The following is a 14,179-nucleotide window of genomic DNA, read 5'->3' as shown; positions in this document are numbered from 1 at the left end:
CTCATCAATCCTTTTTATTAACAGACGAGCCACTGCAGCAGGTTTAACAGTTCAAATCTTAATGGGTTCGTGTCCTTGATTTGAGCACATGGTTAATGAAAATATTCATGTAATAATCATGTTGTTACATCACAATGTTATTGGCTTTGATTTATTCATACATAATATAGATGCTAAATGCTGTGATTTAATAGGTTCGCTATTTTTATATTTTAGGTTTAGTCCAGCAGCTGTTTTAACAATATTCTAGAATCTAGTGTATGTTACATATCTTGGGATTAGCAGGGAGAAACAAGCTTATGTTATGTCTCCTGGAGATTAAAAGCAGCTGATGGTCTCTTCATTGTCTGTCTTCATGCTTATCACAACATAAGAAAAGAGCAAATCCTGCTCAGTTGAAGGCTTCAGCCTTTATTGAGAACATTATGGATGAATATCCACAATGGATTTAGATAAAAGACTTACAAGTCATTGGCTTTTCTCTTTTCTACATTCATGTCAATAGCATGACACACATTACTAACCAGCACCACAATATCTCTGCATTAACGCATGCCTCTTCATATCGTTTTTCATCACCAGTCGACAGAATCGTGGGTCTGGACCAGGTGGCGGGCATGAATGAGACGGCGTTTGGCGCCGCCTACAAGACCAAGAAGGGCATGTTCCGCACCGTGGGACAGCTGTACAAGGAGCAGCTATCCAAGCTGATGGCCACGCTGAGGAACACCAACCCCAACTTTGTCCGCTGCATCATCCCAAACCATGACAAAAGGGTGAGTTTTAAGATGATCCTAGTGACCCTCACTACCTGCTGGACTGAGAAACTGCTCCACTAAATCTCTTGACCGAGCAAGGCTGAAGTTTATAACTTAATGATATATTAATCACAACACATTTATAGATTATGTGATTGATTTGTATCAACAATTATGTTTGCAGCATGAAATGCAGCCCGTTCAAGGTTAAGTCCAATGTATTACTCCATCACCTTTACACCATCGCTCTCGTCTTCATCTCTTATTCTTCCCCCTCTTCCCCAGGCTGGTAAACTGGACCCTCACCTGGTTCTGGACCAGCTGAGGTGTAACGGTGTGCTGGAGGGGATTCGCATCTGCAGACAGGGCTTCCCCAACCGCATCGTCTTCCAGGAGTTCAGACAGAGGTAACGTTGTAGTATCAATTGAAGTAGTATGTTATAAAACAGATAAAATTAGATAAACAGAATTTTCATAAATAGAACGTCACAGAGATAGTGTATAAAAGTGTTTCAGGGAGTCAAAAATGTCTTTCCCTTTCCACTTCCTCTCTATGTCCAGGTATGAGATCCTCACCCCTAACGCCATTCCTAAAGGCTTCATGGACGGCAAGCAGGCCTGTGAGAGAATGGTGAGGACTTGGGTCAAGCACAAGCGTCCTTTTTTTATTATTATCTATTTTTTGTGAATTATTCATTTAGGTTGCACCGAGCTGCTTTTCCTGCAGTTTCCTCCAGTAGTTCAACGTCTCCATGTCTCTGATAGATTAAAGCCCTGGAGCTGGACGGCAACCTGTTCCGTATCGGTCAGAGCAAGATCTTCTTCAGGGCCGGAGTCCTGGCCCACTTGGAAGAAGAGAGGGACCTGAAGATCACTGACATCATTATTTACTTCCAGGCCGTCTGCCGGGGGTATCTGGCACGCAAGTAAGGGTCGCTCTCCAGTTAGTCTGAACTTAAAAAGGAGATTTTACTGTTGTGTCACTGAGTCTTTGGTCTCTTCCTCTAATGCAACAGGGCCTTTGCAAAGAAGCAGCAGCAGCTCAGTGCTCTGAAGGTTCTCCAGAGGAACTGCGCTGCCTACTTGAAGCTTCGTCACTGGCAGTGGTGGAGACTCTTCACCAAGGTTTGTCCGTGTTAGTTGTTCTTTGACTCTCGAGCTCACTAATCTTGTAAATGAATCCTCTATAATATCTGCATTCATCCGCACCCGCAGGTGAAGCCTCTGCTGCAGGTGACCCGGCAGGAGGAGGAGATGCAGGCGAAGGATGAGGAGCTGGTCAAGGTGAAGGAGAAGCAGACCAAGGTGGAGGGAGAGCTGGTGGAGATGGAGAAAAAACACCAGCAGGTCAGTCACAACTACAATGTTGGGACCCAATTATAACAAACTGAAGATTTTTCTGTAGGATGCCCAATTAAGACTTGTTTTTTGGGGGGGATATGTAGTTAGCTGAGGAGAAGAACATCCTAGCAGAGCAGCTGCAGGCAGAGACAGAGCTGTTCGCGGAGGCTGAGGAGATGAGAGCTCGACTGGCTTCCAAGAAGCAAGAGCTGGAGGAGATCCTTCATGACCTGGAGTCCCGGCTGGAGGAAGAAGAGGAGAGGACCCAGGGCATGTCGAACGAGAAGAAGAAGATGCAGTCTCATATCCAGGTTACTGAAAAATAATGCTTGCACTCTTGGAAATATATTTAAAAAATATTGCCAATTCAAATGATTGAAATACAAAAAATATGTTTGTTTCTATGATTAAATACTTGTAGGACCTGGAAGAACAGCTGGATGAAGAGGAGGCTGCCAGGCAGAAGCTGCAGCTGGAGAAAGTGACCACTGAGTCCAAAATGAAGAAAGCTGAAGAGGACATTTTGTTACTAGAAGACCAGAACTCCAAATTCCTCAAGGTGAGAGACAGACTGAAGGTATACAGTCAAGCAGAGGGTTTTGGACTGAAAGAGGTATTGTGTCAACATGTGACGGTCGGGTTGAATTAAAGATGGAGGGTCTCTCCGTGTCCAAGAGGCTTTTCTCTGCACTGGGCAGTAAGATACAGGCAGAAGTTTCATATCATTAGAATATGTTGATGCTGGGTTGAGAAGCTAGCTGTGCGCTAACCGTCCTGCATCTCTCTCCTTTAGGAAAAGAAGCTGTTGGACGACCGCATCAACGAGATGACCTCGATGCTAGCCGATGAGGAAGAGAAGGCCAAGAACCTGGGCAAGGTCAAGAACAAGCAGGAGATGATGATGGTCGACCTGGAGGGTAAAGGAGTGACGACAAATACTGAATTCATAGATTTGTAAAGTGGGGAAGAAAATAACCCGCAGAGATAATCCACAAGGAAAAGACGTTTATTGGTGTTTTGTGAAACCACCGCATCCTCTCCTTTCTAATTTAGAGCGACTGAAAAAGGAGGAGAAGACCCGCCAGGAGCTAGAGAAGGCTAAGCGAAAGCTGGATGGGGAGACGACCGACTTCCAGGACCAGATAAGCGAGCTGCAGGCCCAGACAGAGGAGCTGAAGGTGCTGCTGGCGAAGAAAGAAGATGAGCAGCAGATGATGTTGTCCAGGTAGGCGATACAGGCACAGCTGAGTATGGCATAACACTTGTGTGAGCCAAACATGGACGTTAGAGTTGTGATGTTGAGTCACTGAGATTCTGCTTCACGAGGTGAGTCACTCTGAGAGAAGCGCTCCATAGCTGTACAGAATGGTCACACCTGTTGTTTTACATTGAGCATTTTATTGGACTGACAAAGACTCCAGACAAGTGTACAGAGCAGTGATGTCATCATCTTGTAAAAGCTTTTTGTTATTGTTGACTTGCTGGCTGTATTTATTTTCTGACTCTCACTGCATTGAAGATAACCGTTAGTTAACTGCTGGTTGAAACAGTGTCTCTGCCGCCACCCAGTGGACTTTCTACACAATGACACAGTTCACTCAGGGGACTGAATGTGTGTCTTGTTGTTTTTTAAGCAATATTTTTTAACACAAAAGTTGTTCTGACATATAATGTCAGTGATAATGTTGTAAAATGTCTCATGTGCATCATATTTTAATGGAAAACTGCAGTGAGTTTTCAGGTTTTAAGAAAATCAAAGTTTAAAGACAGAATCAAATCATTAAATTATAGCCATTTTCTATTCATTTTTTGGATGCATGGAACAATACAATTGGTTTAAGACATCCATACTTTGAATTTGATTGAGCTCAAAGTGTGTTATAACCTCAAAGGTTTTATTTTTCCGGCGTCATAACCATCACAGTCACAATAGTGTGCCCACCTGCCATCTGAGATCCATGTTCTTGGTGATTGACAGGGGTGAAGACGAGGTCAGCCAGAAGAACAACGCTCTGAAACAGGTGAGGGAGATGCAGGCGCAGCTGTCTGAGCTGCAGGAGGACCTCGAGTCAGAGAAGGTGTGCAGGAATAAGGCAGAGAAGCTCAAGAGGGACTTGAGCGAAGAGCTTGAGGCCCTTAAGACTGAACTAGAGGACACCCTTGATACAACCGCTGCCCAGCAGGAATTAAGGTACTGCACTTATACATTTATAAATAGACATTGGGGCCTTTGGACAATCGTTTTATTATTATTAGGTCAACAGGATATTCTAGACTTTTCTGTGTATCTTTGTAGGACCAAGCGTGAGCAGGAGGTCACAGAGCTGAAGAAGACAATCGAGGAGGAGACTAAAAACCATGAATCTCAGATCCAGGAGATGCGACAGAGGCATGGCACTGCTTTGGAAGAGCTGTCCGAACAGCTGGAACAGGCCAAGAGGGTAACACCTCCCCACCATCTACAGTCTCATATCACAGGATTAACAATCCTGACATCACTGCGTCATCTCACCACACCGATGTTTGTCGTCGTGTCTAGTTCAAGGCCAACCTGGAGAAGACCAAGCAGAGCCAGGAGAGCGCCAACAAGGAGCTGGTGAATGAGGTCAAGAGCCTGCAGCAGACGAAGACAGAGTCCGAGCACAAGAGGAAGAAACTGGAGGCTCAGCTGCAGGAGTTCACGGCCAGAGTCGCTGAGGGAGAGAGGACCAAGGGAGAACTGGCCGACCGCGCACACAAACTGCAGGTGCACACATAGAGAACACTTGTACACGCATGAAGGGCTTGCACAACATCACTACGGCCGTTTGTCGCAATGTGCACTGATTCAAACGACGCTTAATGCTCATCCTCATGAGATCGCCAAAACACAAAAATGTATTTGCATCTTTACCCTACGCTTTAATTTATAAACTGCTTTTATTTAGTTATTTGACCTACTTTAATAGTTCAAATGAAGAGCTGAATGCCAAGTTATATATTCTATATAGTTTGTCTATGATTATTTTGTTGGATTATTTCTGTGAAGAAGTTATGTGACTTTAAAATCTTCGACAAATACTTTTGACTTGCGTTGATAACCGTGGTACCTCTCCATCCAGACCGAGTTGGACAACGTGTCTGCCATTCTTGAAGATTCAGAAAGGAAGGGTATCAAGATGGCCAAAGATGTCGCTGGACTGGACAGTCAGCTGCAAGACACGCAGGTGACATTCAGTATCTCTGAGCAGTAATCATCAGTACACAGTCAATGCATTCTTTCTATTAAACTAACCCGACAAATATATTTGTTTTGTAGGAGCTGCTCCAGGAGGAGACGCGTCAGAAACTGAACCTCAGCAGTCGCATACGCCAGCTGGAGGAGGAGAAGAACGCTCTGCAGGAGCAGCAGGAGGAGGATGAGGAGGCACGCAAGAATCTAGACAAACAGATGTTGAGCGTACAGGCTCAGGTAGGACTAGTGATCGCTGTCGGAAACTATGGTTAAATATTATTCCTGTTGATTTTCATTCTGAATAATACTTTTTTCGCTCTCTTTTTTTAAGCTGTCAGAGAGCAAGAAGAAGCTGGAGGACGATGTTGGAACAATAGAGGCTCTGGAAGAGATGAAGAAGAAGCTGCAGAAGGACTTTGAGCTGGCCAGCCTGCGACTGGAGGAGAAGACCATCGGTTTTGAAAAGATGGAGAAGACAAAGACCCGTCTGCAGCAGGAGCTGGACGATCTAACTGTAGACCTGGATCACCAGAGACAGATAGTCTCCAACCTGGAGAAGAAACAGAAGAAGTTTGACCAGGTGAGCACGCTTTATTTGAGATATAAGCTTGTCTTGGATGTTTTTTTTAATAATTTAACATACAAATATCCTTTTCATAAAATGCTGACCCTGACGTCGTCCTCCTCTGCAGATGCTGGCCGAGGAGAAGAGCATCTCGGCTCGTTTCGCTGAAGAACGTGACCGCGCTGAAGCCGAGGCCCGGGAGAAGGAGACCAAAGCTCTGTCCATGACCAGAGCGCTGGACGAGGCGCTGGAGGCCAAAGAGGAGCTGGAGAGGGTCAACAAGCAGCTTCGTGCTGAAATGGAAGATCTGATGAGCTCCAAGGACGACGTGGGCAAGAACGTGAGTGCTCGTATCAATAACACGTTTGATTTGCTGGGACAGTTGAGCGGCACTCTCACCAGTCACCTCCTCACCGTCAGGTCCACGAGCTTGAGAAGTCCAAGCGTACTCTGGAGCAGCAGCTGGAGGAGATGAAGACTCAGCTGGAGGAGCTTGAGGACGAGCTGCAGGGCACCGAGGACGCCAAGCTGCGTCTTGAGGTCAACATGCAGGCCATGAAAGCCCAGTACGACAGGGACCTGCAGGGCCGGGACGACCAGAACGATGAGAAGAAGAGAGCGCTGGTCAAGCAGGTGCAGAGTCGCACTGCGCGCGACATAAGCAGCACTTCAACAACAGTTGACTCCCACCAGACTAACGACCTGTGCTGGCTCCCCCTCAGGTGCGAGAGATGGAGACAGAGTTAGAGGACGAGAGGAAGCAGAGAGGTTTGGCTGTAGCTGCCAAAAAGAAGCTGGAGATGGATCTGAAGGATATAGAAGGTCACATAGAGGGAGCCAACAAGGCTCGGGACGAGGCCATCAAACAGTTGCGCAAGTTACAGGTACGGATTTGATGTCTGGATCTCCATTCAAACCACTCCCAGTCGAAGCAATACATTAAGCAGCCGTTCTCCGCCGTGTGTTTTGTCCTGCAGGCGCAGATGAAGGACTACCAGCGGGAGCTGGAAGACGCCCGCGCTTCTAGAGATGATATTTTTGCTCTATCCAAGGAAAATGAGAAGAAACTCAAGAGTCTGGAGGCTGAGATTGTACAGCTTCATGAGGTACAGGACAGTGCAGACAGTTTGTGTCACGCAGTAGCCACTGTGCATGGTTAGGGTTCATGCTTTGTATTTGCTGTATATTCACGATAAGTATTGAACGGTCTCCCTCAGCATTATGATACACGAAGAAGCACTGACTTTTTATTCTGCAGGACCTGGCAGCATCGGAGAGGGCTCGGCGCCACGCAGAGCAGGAACGCGATGAGCTGCAAGACGACATCTCAAACAGCACCTCTGGAAAGTAAGTTACATTCTGTACCATAGTATCTGTCGACAGATACTTCTATGTCTATTTTTCTTTTAATCCGGTCATAACCTGACCGGCCAGCTGGTTTATCACACTGAACCGTCAGAGAAGCCGTCATTGTAAACTGTTTGCAAAAAGGCGTGTTCTTTTAAAAACGAATACTTGGCAGGTGAACCGTTCTTACTAAAATTGCAAGCTGAACCTGGAGCCTATTTTTAGTCCTCATAATGTAGAAAATAAAAAAACAGAAATAACATGAGAGAAAAAGGGGACGTTATGAAAAAGGAGATAAAGCAGCAGAGCCTAAATTAGTCAAAAGATCATCCAGTTCCATAATATGTGCAACCAAAGCATCAGCGAGTATTTGTGTGTGCGTCAGGTCCGCTCTGATGGATGAGAAGAGGAGGCTGGAGGCTCGCATCGCTCAGCTGGAGGAGGAGCTGGAGGAGGAGCAGGGCAACATGGAGCTGCTCAACGACCGCTTCAGAAAGACCACCTTGCAGGTGAGGTCTTCTTCACTCATCGTCTTCTTCTCCCCATAATATTACATCTTTGTACTCATGACGTGGCGCTCGCTCGCCCCCTCCCTCGCTGCGCCTCAGGTGGACACCATGACGACAGAGCTGAGTGCTGAGCGCAGCACCGGCCAGAAGAGCGAAAACGCTCGCCAGCAATTGGAGCGTCAAAACAAGGAGCTGCGGGCCAAGCTGGGCGAGCTGGAGGGCTCTGTGAAGAACAGGTTCAAGGCCTCCATCACCGCCCTGGAGGCCAAGATAGGACAGCTGGAGGAACAGCTGGAGCAGGAGGCCAAGTGAGGATGCAACACACCGCCCAGATCAACCGTGAGGCTAAACTATGCAAAGACATTCACCTCTAACCTTCACTCGTTCTTCACTTGAAGGGAGCGAGCGGCAGCCAACAAGACCGTGAGAAGGACCGAGAAGAAGCTGAAGGAAATCTGCATGCAAGTGGAGGACGAGCGCCGCCATGCCGACCAGTTTAAAGAACAAGTATGTCCGACTTATTAACACTGAGAGTTTTGCAGAAATAGTTTAACCCCACAAAGAGATCCATCACTGTTTTTTTTACGTGTTTTGGTATTTTTTCCTTCTCATATTCTCCAGTTACGTTACTTTAAAGTGCCGATCATGGCTGATAGATATATTTTTGTGTCTGTGTGTGAAGGTGGAAAAGGCCAGCTCGCGCATGAAGCAGCTGAAGCGGCAGCTGGAGGAGGCGGAGGAAGAGGCCACGAGGGCCAACGCCTCGCGCAGGAAGCTGCAGCGGGAGCTGGACGACGCCACCGAGGCCAGCGAGGGTCTGAGCCGCGAGGTTCACACCCTCAAGAACCGCCTCAGGTACGCGGGAGCAGATGAAAGCTGTTCCACGCCCCCGCATTGACTTTATTATGCCCTTGACCATGATGAAGCCATGCCACGTTGGACAGCCGGAGACATACAGCCGCGAGGCAGTAGTTGTAGTTGGTGCCTAAAGAGCATTTCGGAGCATTAAAGCAGGAGAACACTGAGGGAATGAGTTCAGCTTTAAGTTCATGGAGAGAAGTAGAAACATTTAGCTTGTAACTGACCTTCCCTTTCCCTCTGGTCCTCTCCCCCCTGCAGACGTGGCGGCCCCATCAGCTTCTCCTCCAGTCGGTCCGGCCGACGCCCGCTCCAGGTGGAGGGAACTTCCCTGGACCTCCTGTCTGACGACGAGCTGGAGAACAAAATCACCGACAACAACGCCAATGAGACTCCGGCGCCTCAGCCCGAGTAGAGAGGGAGGAGCCTCGACCTTTGCTCCGCCGCTCGGTCCCTACAGCAACGCTTTGTTTCTCCCCAACTCGAATATGGACCCTTTTCTTGCCCCTCTGGAGAAAACCGACCGTACAGACATGAGCCGAACACACGCAGCATGATCTAAACACCTGTATCGCTGACCTCACTCCTCCACCCTGAACCTCAGCACGAACCAGCAGTTGGACCCGACGCTCTCTTTAAAGTGCTGAGAGGCTCTGCCTTGCCCTCCTCCTCAAGCTGCAGGCTGTATAATGTATCAGCAACTTCAGTAAGATGAACGAGAGATGAGCTGCATCCCCGATGGCAGGGATGTCCTTTCTTTTTTTTTTAATGCACGTTAATTAAAAAAATAATGATCGTAATTGAAAATGTTTCCAAATGCTAAAATAATAGTGTTGCAACGTTAGAACGGAACAGATTATTATGAAAGCAAAACAACTTTCTGACTTTTCTCCCTGCATCACTCTCCGGTATGCCCCTCATTCACATTGTTCTGTTTGCTCGCATATGAACATAGAAAAGTGAGCGGGAGCTGACGCACGTTGCTCCTCTGACAGGTTTCTTTTTCTCACGATGATGTTCGACAGTAGGTCAGCGTTGACTTGTAATTACGGGGCGCGAGAGCCGAAAGCAGCGATCACGCTCGTGTTCCTTCGCTTACTTCTTCTGTGCCTTTCTTTCCCACTCATTTGAAACTTAAACCCCATTTATGCCACATGAACTGTTCATATATTGAGCCACGCCTAACTTCAATATTCTACAGGTGACATTTGTAATGAGCTTATTTAGAGGGGGGGGGCTGATATTCTGTTTCTACGTCCTGCTACAGTTTCTATGTGACCGCAATGATTGACATGTCAAACCGTGAGGGCGTTCTTTGTAGATGGGTGCTATGACTTTTCTTATTGATAACTTTTATACTTTTTGAGTTAAGATTTAAAAACAATCCTATAGACACCCACTGTATTTATATCTCTGCTATTGTATACAGTATAAACTCCATTCTTATTCAAAATGCTCAGTATTGCACATTGATCAGCTGTATTTTATGCTAATTATCATGACATGTACAGTTTGAGTTATCTAGGAGCCATAAGATGCATTAAAGTCTATGGAGCCCAAATCCCTGAGTCCTCACTCCATTCATTGAATTACTCATTGATGATGTCATGTTCAGTGTTTGAGTCATCACATTGATGATGTCATGTTCAGTGTTTGAGTCATCACATTGATGATGTCATGTTCAGTGTTTGAGTCATCACATTGATGATGTCATGTTCAGTGTTTGAGTCATCACATTGATGATGTCATGTTCAGTGTTTGAGTCATCACATTGATGATGTCATGTTCAGTGTTTGAGTCATCACATTGATGATGTCAGCACGACCCGACGCTTCAGGAACGTTTTCCCAGGAAACGCTGCTTCAATTCTCACATTGATATGCACTGTGTGTTTGTGTGTGTGTGTGTGTGTGTGTGTGTGTGTGTGTGTGTGTGTGTGTGTGTGTGTGTCCATTCATTTAAATCCAGATTATAAAAAGCAGTGCTGGGAAGTTGCTAAGTACATTTACACGAGAACTCTAGTAGTGATTTTATTGTACTTTGTACTTTACTACGTTTCAGGTGGAAATATTGTAGTTAATTTATTAAACATCTATAGTCACTGGTTCCTCTTTTAAGATTCGGTTGCATGTCTGTGGACGGTTCTGCCACCAGGAGAGACATGTAGGTTCATTTAAATAGTTTTTTGTGCTGATATTGGATAATGTTGCCTCTCGTTAGAGACAAGTTAAATAAAATCAAACAGATTTCTGTCATGAATCACAACCTTTCAGTTTCATCCTGTGACCCTTTGAGTCAAGAACCAGATAGAAACCACTGCACTGAACCAAACACATAACACAAAATAAATCATATGCTTCATATTGTGTGACGTTTCTACACGACTATTTGTTTTTTCAGTCTTGTTTGACATATCATGGTACTTTGTGTCTTCATTTTAAAAAACATCTGACTTGACATACTGTAGATTAACTTTTGTATTGACATGTTTCTTGACACACTATACCATGACATGTTTTGTGAACCCTCCCCCAGCATCAGATGTGGCCTCAATCATTGATTTATGTCGCTCCTTCCCATCCTCACGACCAAGAAACACCTGCAGGGCAACTTCTTTAGAAATGTGGCCCAAACTCACAGAGCAACTCATTCAAACCTGTGACCTCACACCTTCACGTGTCTGTCCATAACTCAATCATCATCGTCATGATGAGTTAAATAAAGGAGGGCAGAATAAACGACATGGCGGCCGCAGGCAGCGGGTCATGTGTGCTCTGCCCGAGAGGACACAACGTGTCGGTAATGCGAAACAACTTGTGCAGGTGTAATCCTTCCTCGTGTGACTCATAGTAATAATCACCTCATAATGAAGAGCTGTGTGCCGGCAGCAGGGAGAGAGAAGAGGAGCTGGTCGGATCCGCAGAGCCTCAGCAACACCTCCACGTCCTCCGGTAAGTGTCCCGGCGCGTCACCCATCACACTGGGGCAAATGTTTTGAATGGAGGGAGAAGCACGTGCGCATGTGACGCAGGCCGCTGCGCCGTGGCGTCTTTAAATCCACGCACTTTACCTGTTTAACATGTTGGCGACACTTTACCAAAACTTTTACCCGACGTGTGCTGATCCTGGATCAGCGGGCCTCCTGCAAGCATGCGTGGCAAAAATTTAAAAAAAAAATGCTATAAATATGCAGGAGATGGTTTATAGAAAAGTAGTTGTTATCTGTCAATAGAGACACAAAAAAGCACCAAACAGCAACAATTAACCGCAGGTAATTGCAGGGTTCAGTAAATTGCCCCCACTTCATTCATTCACATCAAATATTCAAATGCAAATGAGCTGGCGGATCACAGCCGGAGGGGAAGCTTATCCTATAAATACTGAGAGACAAACCATCCTGTTGTCGTCGCAGGGCCTGACAGCTGAGAGAGGGGGGAGAAGGAGTCAGGAGGAGAAAGTTGCGGGAAGGGGAGCGCGACAGCAGTGTGTGATGTCCGTGGTGGGCTCGCAGCCCTTCATCGTCAAACCAATGCAGCAAACGCCCTCGGTGTCCCCGGGCATCCAGAGGAGACACACGCTGCCCGCCAGCGAGGTGCGGCCGCTCAACACGCAGGATGCCATCAGCGTCTTTGAGATCGAGCGAGAAGGTGAGTGAGTCTCTCTCTCTCTCTCTCTCTCTCTCTCTCTCTCTCTCTCTCGGCCACGAAGAGGAAATGTGTGTGTCTGTGAATCCAAAGTTTCCCCACTGAGGGGGAAGGAAGCAATGAGTCCTGAGTCTCTGCACGTCGAGATATCTTATTCCAGAAGATGCAATTAGCTTTTTTTGTGTGCATTTAATTCAATAAGTATTCTTGTATTCACAACATGAAGATGTTAAATATGTATTCAACATCGAGCTGAATATTTATTCCGTAATTTGCGTCGCTTTTATTGTACAAAAAAGTAGTGCCAAACTATTTCGTATGAAAGCTATTTCTCTCTCTCTTTTTCTCTGTCTTTCTTTCTTTCTTTCATATCTCCTACTCTCTTCCTTTTTTCTCTCCCTCTCTCTCTTCCTTCCTTTCTTTCTTTCTTTCTCTCTTTCTCTCTTTCTAAAATTCAAATTCAAAGGGTTTTATGGGCATGAATATTTAAAAAGACAATATTGCCAAATCATTGAAAAAGTAGTGCCAAACTAACTTTTCTCTCTCTCTCTCTCTCTCTCTCTCTCTCTCTCTCTCTCTCTCTCTCTCTCTCTCTCTCTCTCTCTCTCTCTCTCTCTCTCTCCCTCCCTCTCTCTCTCTCCCTCCCTCCCTCTCAGCGTTCATCTCAGTATCCGGTGAGTGTCCCCTCCACCTGGACGAGGTGCGTCACTTCCTCACCTTGTGTCCAGAGCTGTCCATGGGCTGGTTCGAGGAGGGCCGGCTGGTGGCCTTCATCATCGGCTCTCTCTGGGACAAGGACAGACTCACTGAAGTAAGACGCGCCCTGCGCGCTCCCAAACGTATCACACTTGACCATGACGCGCGCGCGCCAGTCATTTCTTATGTCCGACCTCTTCTGCCCCCTCCACGCAGGACGCGCTGATCCTCCACAAGCCCCGCGGCTCCACCTTGCACATCCACATCCTCGCGGTGCACCGCACGTTCCGGCAGCAGGGCAAAGGGCCCATCCTCCTGTGGCGCTACCTGCAGTACCTGCGCTGCCTGCCCAGCGTGCGCCGCGCGGTGCTCATGTGCGAGGACGTCCTCGTGCCCTTCTACCGCAAGTCGGGCTTCAAGGTGCTGGGCCGCTGCGCCATCACCGTGGCCAACCTGACCTTCACGGAGATGTGGTACCCGATCAGCGGCCACGCCTACATGCGGCGCAACAGCGAGGCGATCCGCTTCCCGCAGCATCCCTTGACTCTGCCGCTGGCGAAGACGGACGAACACGTCGACGCGTGACGCGCCGGCGAGATGTCTTTGAGCTTCAGTGTCGCGCTCTCTCGCAGGGTGTGTCAGGTGTTTCTCAGTGTTGAGCAGCTGCTGGTTGTTTTACTGCCCCCCCCCACCCCCCCCCCATCCTTCTAATCTGCATCTCTCTCCTGTGTGATGATCTTTTTGTGCACAATAAAGACACTAATGTACAATACTGACATGTGATGTGTTAGTCCACTTTGTGTCTCCTGTGTGCCCTCCCTCCCTCCCCAGAGTAGAGTGTTGACTGTCACTGAGTTGCAGTGATGTTGTGTTTGTGTTTGTGTAGACATTGGGACATAATCCGTCTGCTGCTTATCACCTTTCTGGCTCTCCACGCAGCTATGGACGTCAGCGCCGCTTTAGCTGCTCAACCATCCTGCAGCTCTATTAGGGGCTTTAGCTGCAGCTGCTAGTCTGCACAGCCACACCTCCTATTGTGATGTTTCTTTCTTTTCTTTTTTAAAGTTTGTGTCTGTTACATTATCGCAATATCAATAAAATGTTTTGTACTGTTTTTTTTTTTACAATGAAACATTTATGATTTGGATTTTGTGTCTGATCCCAAATAATAAGTCGTGTTCACGCACTGATGGACGAGTTCATCAAATCAAACCTCATTAGCTAACTTATCTTCATGTGCACCTCCA

At 46.9% G+C, this 14,179-nt stretch overlaps 2 protein-coding genes across 5 annotated transcripts in view; both read left to right on the top strand.

Annotated features, from left to right (window-relative positions):
- The window catches only part of LOC137786387 (myosin-10), a 46,070-nt gene extending 36,678 nt beyond the window's left edge, over window positions 1-9,392 (top strand). For all 4 annotated transcript variants that reach the window (XM_068578244.1, XM_068578243.1, XM_068578246.1 and 1 more), the window contains 26 exons: window positions 583-776; window positions 1,044-1,165; window positions 1,320-1,389; window positions 1,524-1,684; window positions 1,775-1,883; window positions 1,974-2,105; window positions 2,204-2,410; window positions 2,521-2,658; window positions 2,893-3,016; window positions 3,153-3,324; window positions 4,078-4,290; window positions 4,396-4,540; window positions 4,639-4,845; window positions 5,201-5,305; window positions 5,398-5,550; window positions 5,645-5,893; window positions 6,006-6,218; window positions 6,299-6,511; window positions 6,601-6,762; window positions 6,856-6,984; window positions 7,137-7,225; window positions 7,611-7,734; window positions 7,834-8,042; window positions 8,133-8,241; window positions 8,417-8,589; window positions 8,854-9,392. In XM_068578244.1, coding sequence (XP_068434345.1) covers window positions 583-776; window positions 1,044-1,165; window positions 1,320-1,389; window positions 1,524-1,684; window positions 1,775-1,883; window positions 1,974-2,105; window positions 2,204-2,410; window positions 2,521-2,658; window positions 2,893-3,016; window positions 3,153-3,324; window positions 4,078-4,290; window positions 4,396-4,540; window positions 4,639-4,845; window positions 5,201-5,305; window positions 5,398-5,550; window positions 5,645-5,893; window positions 6,006-6,218; window positions 6,299-6,511; window positions 6,601-6,762; window positions 6,856-6,984; window positions 7,137-7,225; window positions 7,611-7,734; window positions 7,834-8,042; window positions 8,133-8,241; window positions 8,417-8,589; window positions 8,854-9,007 — 4,076 coding nt within the window. In that variant the 3' untranslated portion in view covers window positions 9,008-9,392. The remainder of the gene's footprint in view (window positions 1-582; window positions 777-1,043; window positions 1,166-1,319; window positions 1,390-1,523; window positions 1,685-1,774; window positions 1,884-1,973; window positions 2,106-2,203; window positions 2,411-2,520; window positions 2,659-2,892; window positions 3,017-3,152; window positions 3,325-4,077; window positions 4,291-4,395; window positions 4,541-4,638; window positions 4,846-5,200; window positions 5,306-5,397; window positions 5,551-5,644; window positions 5,894-6,005; window positions 6,219-6,298; window positions 6,512-6,600; window positions 6,763-6,855; window positions 6,985-7,136; window positions 7,226-7,610; window positions 7,735-7,833; window positions 8,043-8,132; window positions 8,242-8,416; window positions 8,590-8,853) is intronic.
- A 2,643-nt stretch (window positions 9,393-12,035) lies between these two features.
- On the top strand, window positions 12,036-13,517 carry LOC137786432 (serotonin N-acetyltransferase-like). Its single transcript, XM_068578331.1, has 3 exons — window positions 12,036-12,239; window positions 12,893-13,047; window positions 13,149-13,517. Exons 1-3 carry the CDS (start codon window positions 12,083-12,085, stop codon window positions 13,515-13,517), a joined length of 681 nt encoding a protein of 226 aa, XP_068434432.1. The 5' UTR covers window positions 12,036-12,082.
- Window positions 13,518-14,179: the final 662 nt, after the last annotated feature.

This window comes from Clinocottus analis, unplaced genomic scaffold, assembly GCF_023055335.1.
Source record: "Clinocottus analis isolate CAN_PGR_092001 unplaced genomic scaffold, fCliAna1.0.p SCAF_16, whole genome shotgun sequence".
Lineage (NCBI taxonomy): Eukaryota > Metazoa > Chordata > Actinopteri > Perciformes > Cottidae > Clinocottus > Clinocottus analis.
The sequence above is the reverse complement of the archived record's forward strand: the minus strand, read 5'-3'. Positions and strand labels throughout refer to the sequence as shown.

What these genes read in the sequence shown, in the direction of transcription:
- LOC137786432 (XM_068578331.1), top strand. Translation starts at nt 12,083, where the DNA reads ATGTCCGTGGTGGGCTCGCAGCCCTTCATCGTCAAACCAATGCAGCAA. An exon ending in CTTTGAGATCGAGCGAGAAG is followed by an intron (nt 12,240 to 12,892) that starts GTGAGTGAGTCT and finishes CCTCCCTCTCAG; the next exon opens with CGTTCATCTCAGTATCCGGT. An exon ending in ACAAGGACAGACTCACTGAA is followed by an intron (nt 13,048 to 13,148) that starts GTAAGACGCGCC and finishes CCCTCCACGCAG; the next exon opens with GACGCGCTGATCCTCCACAA.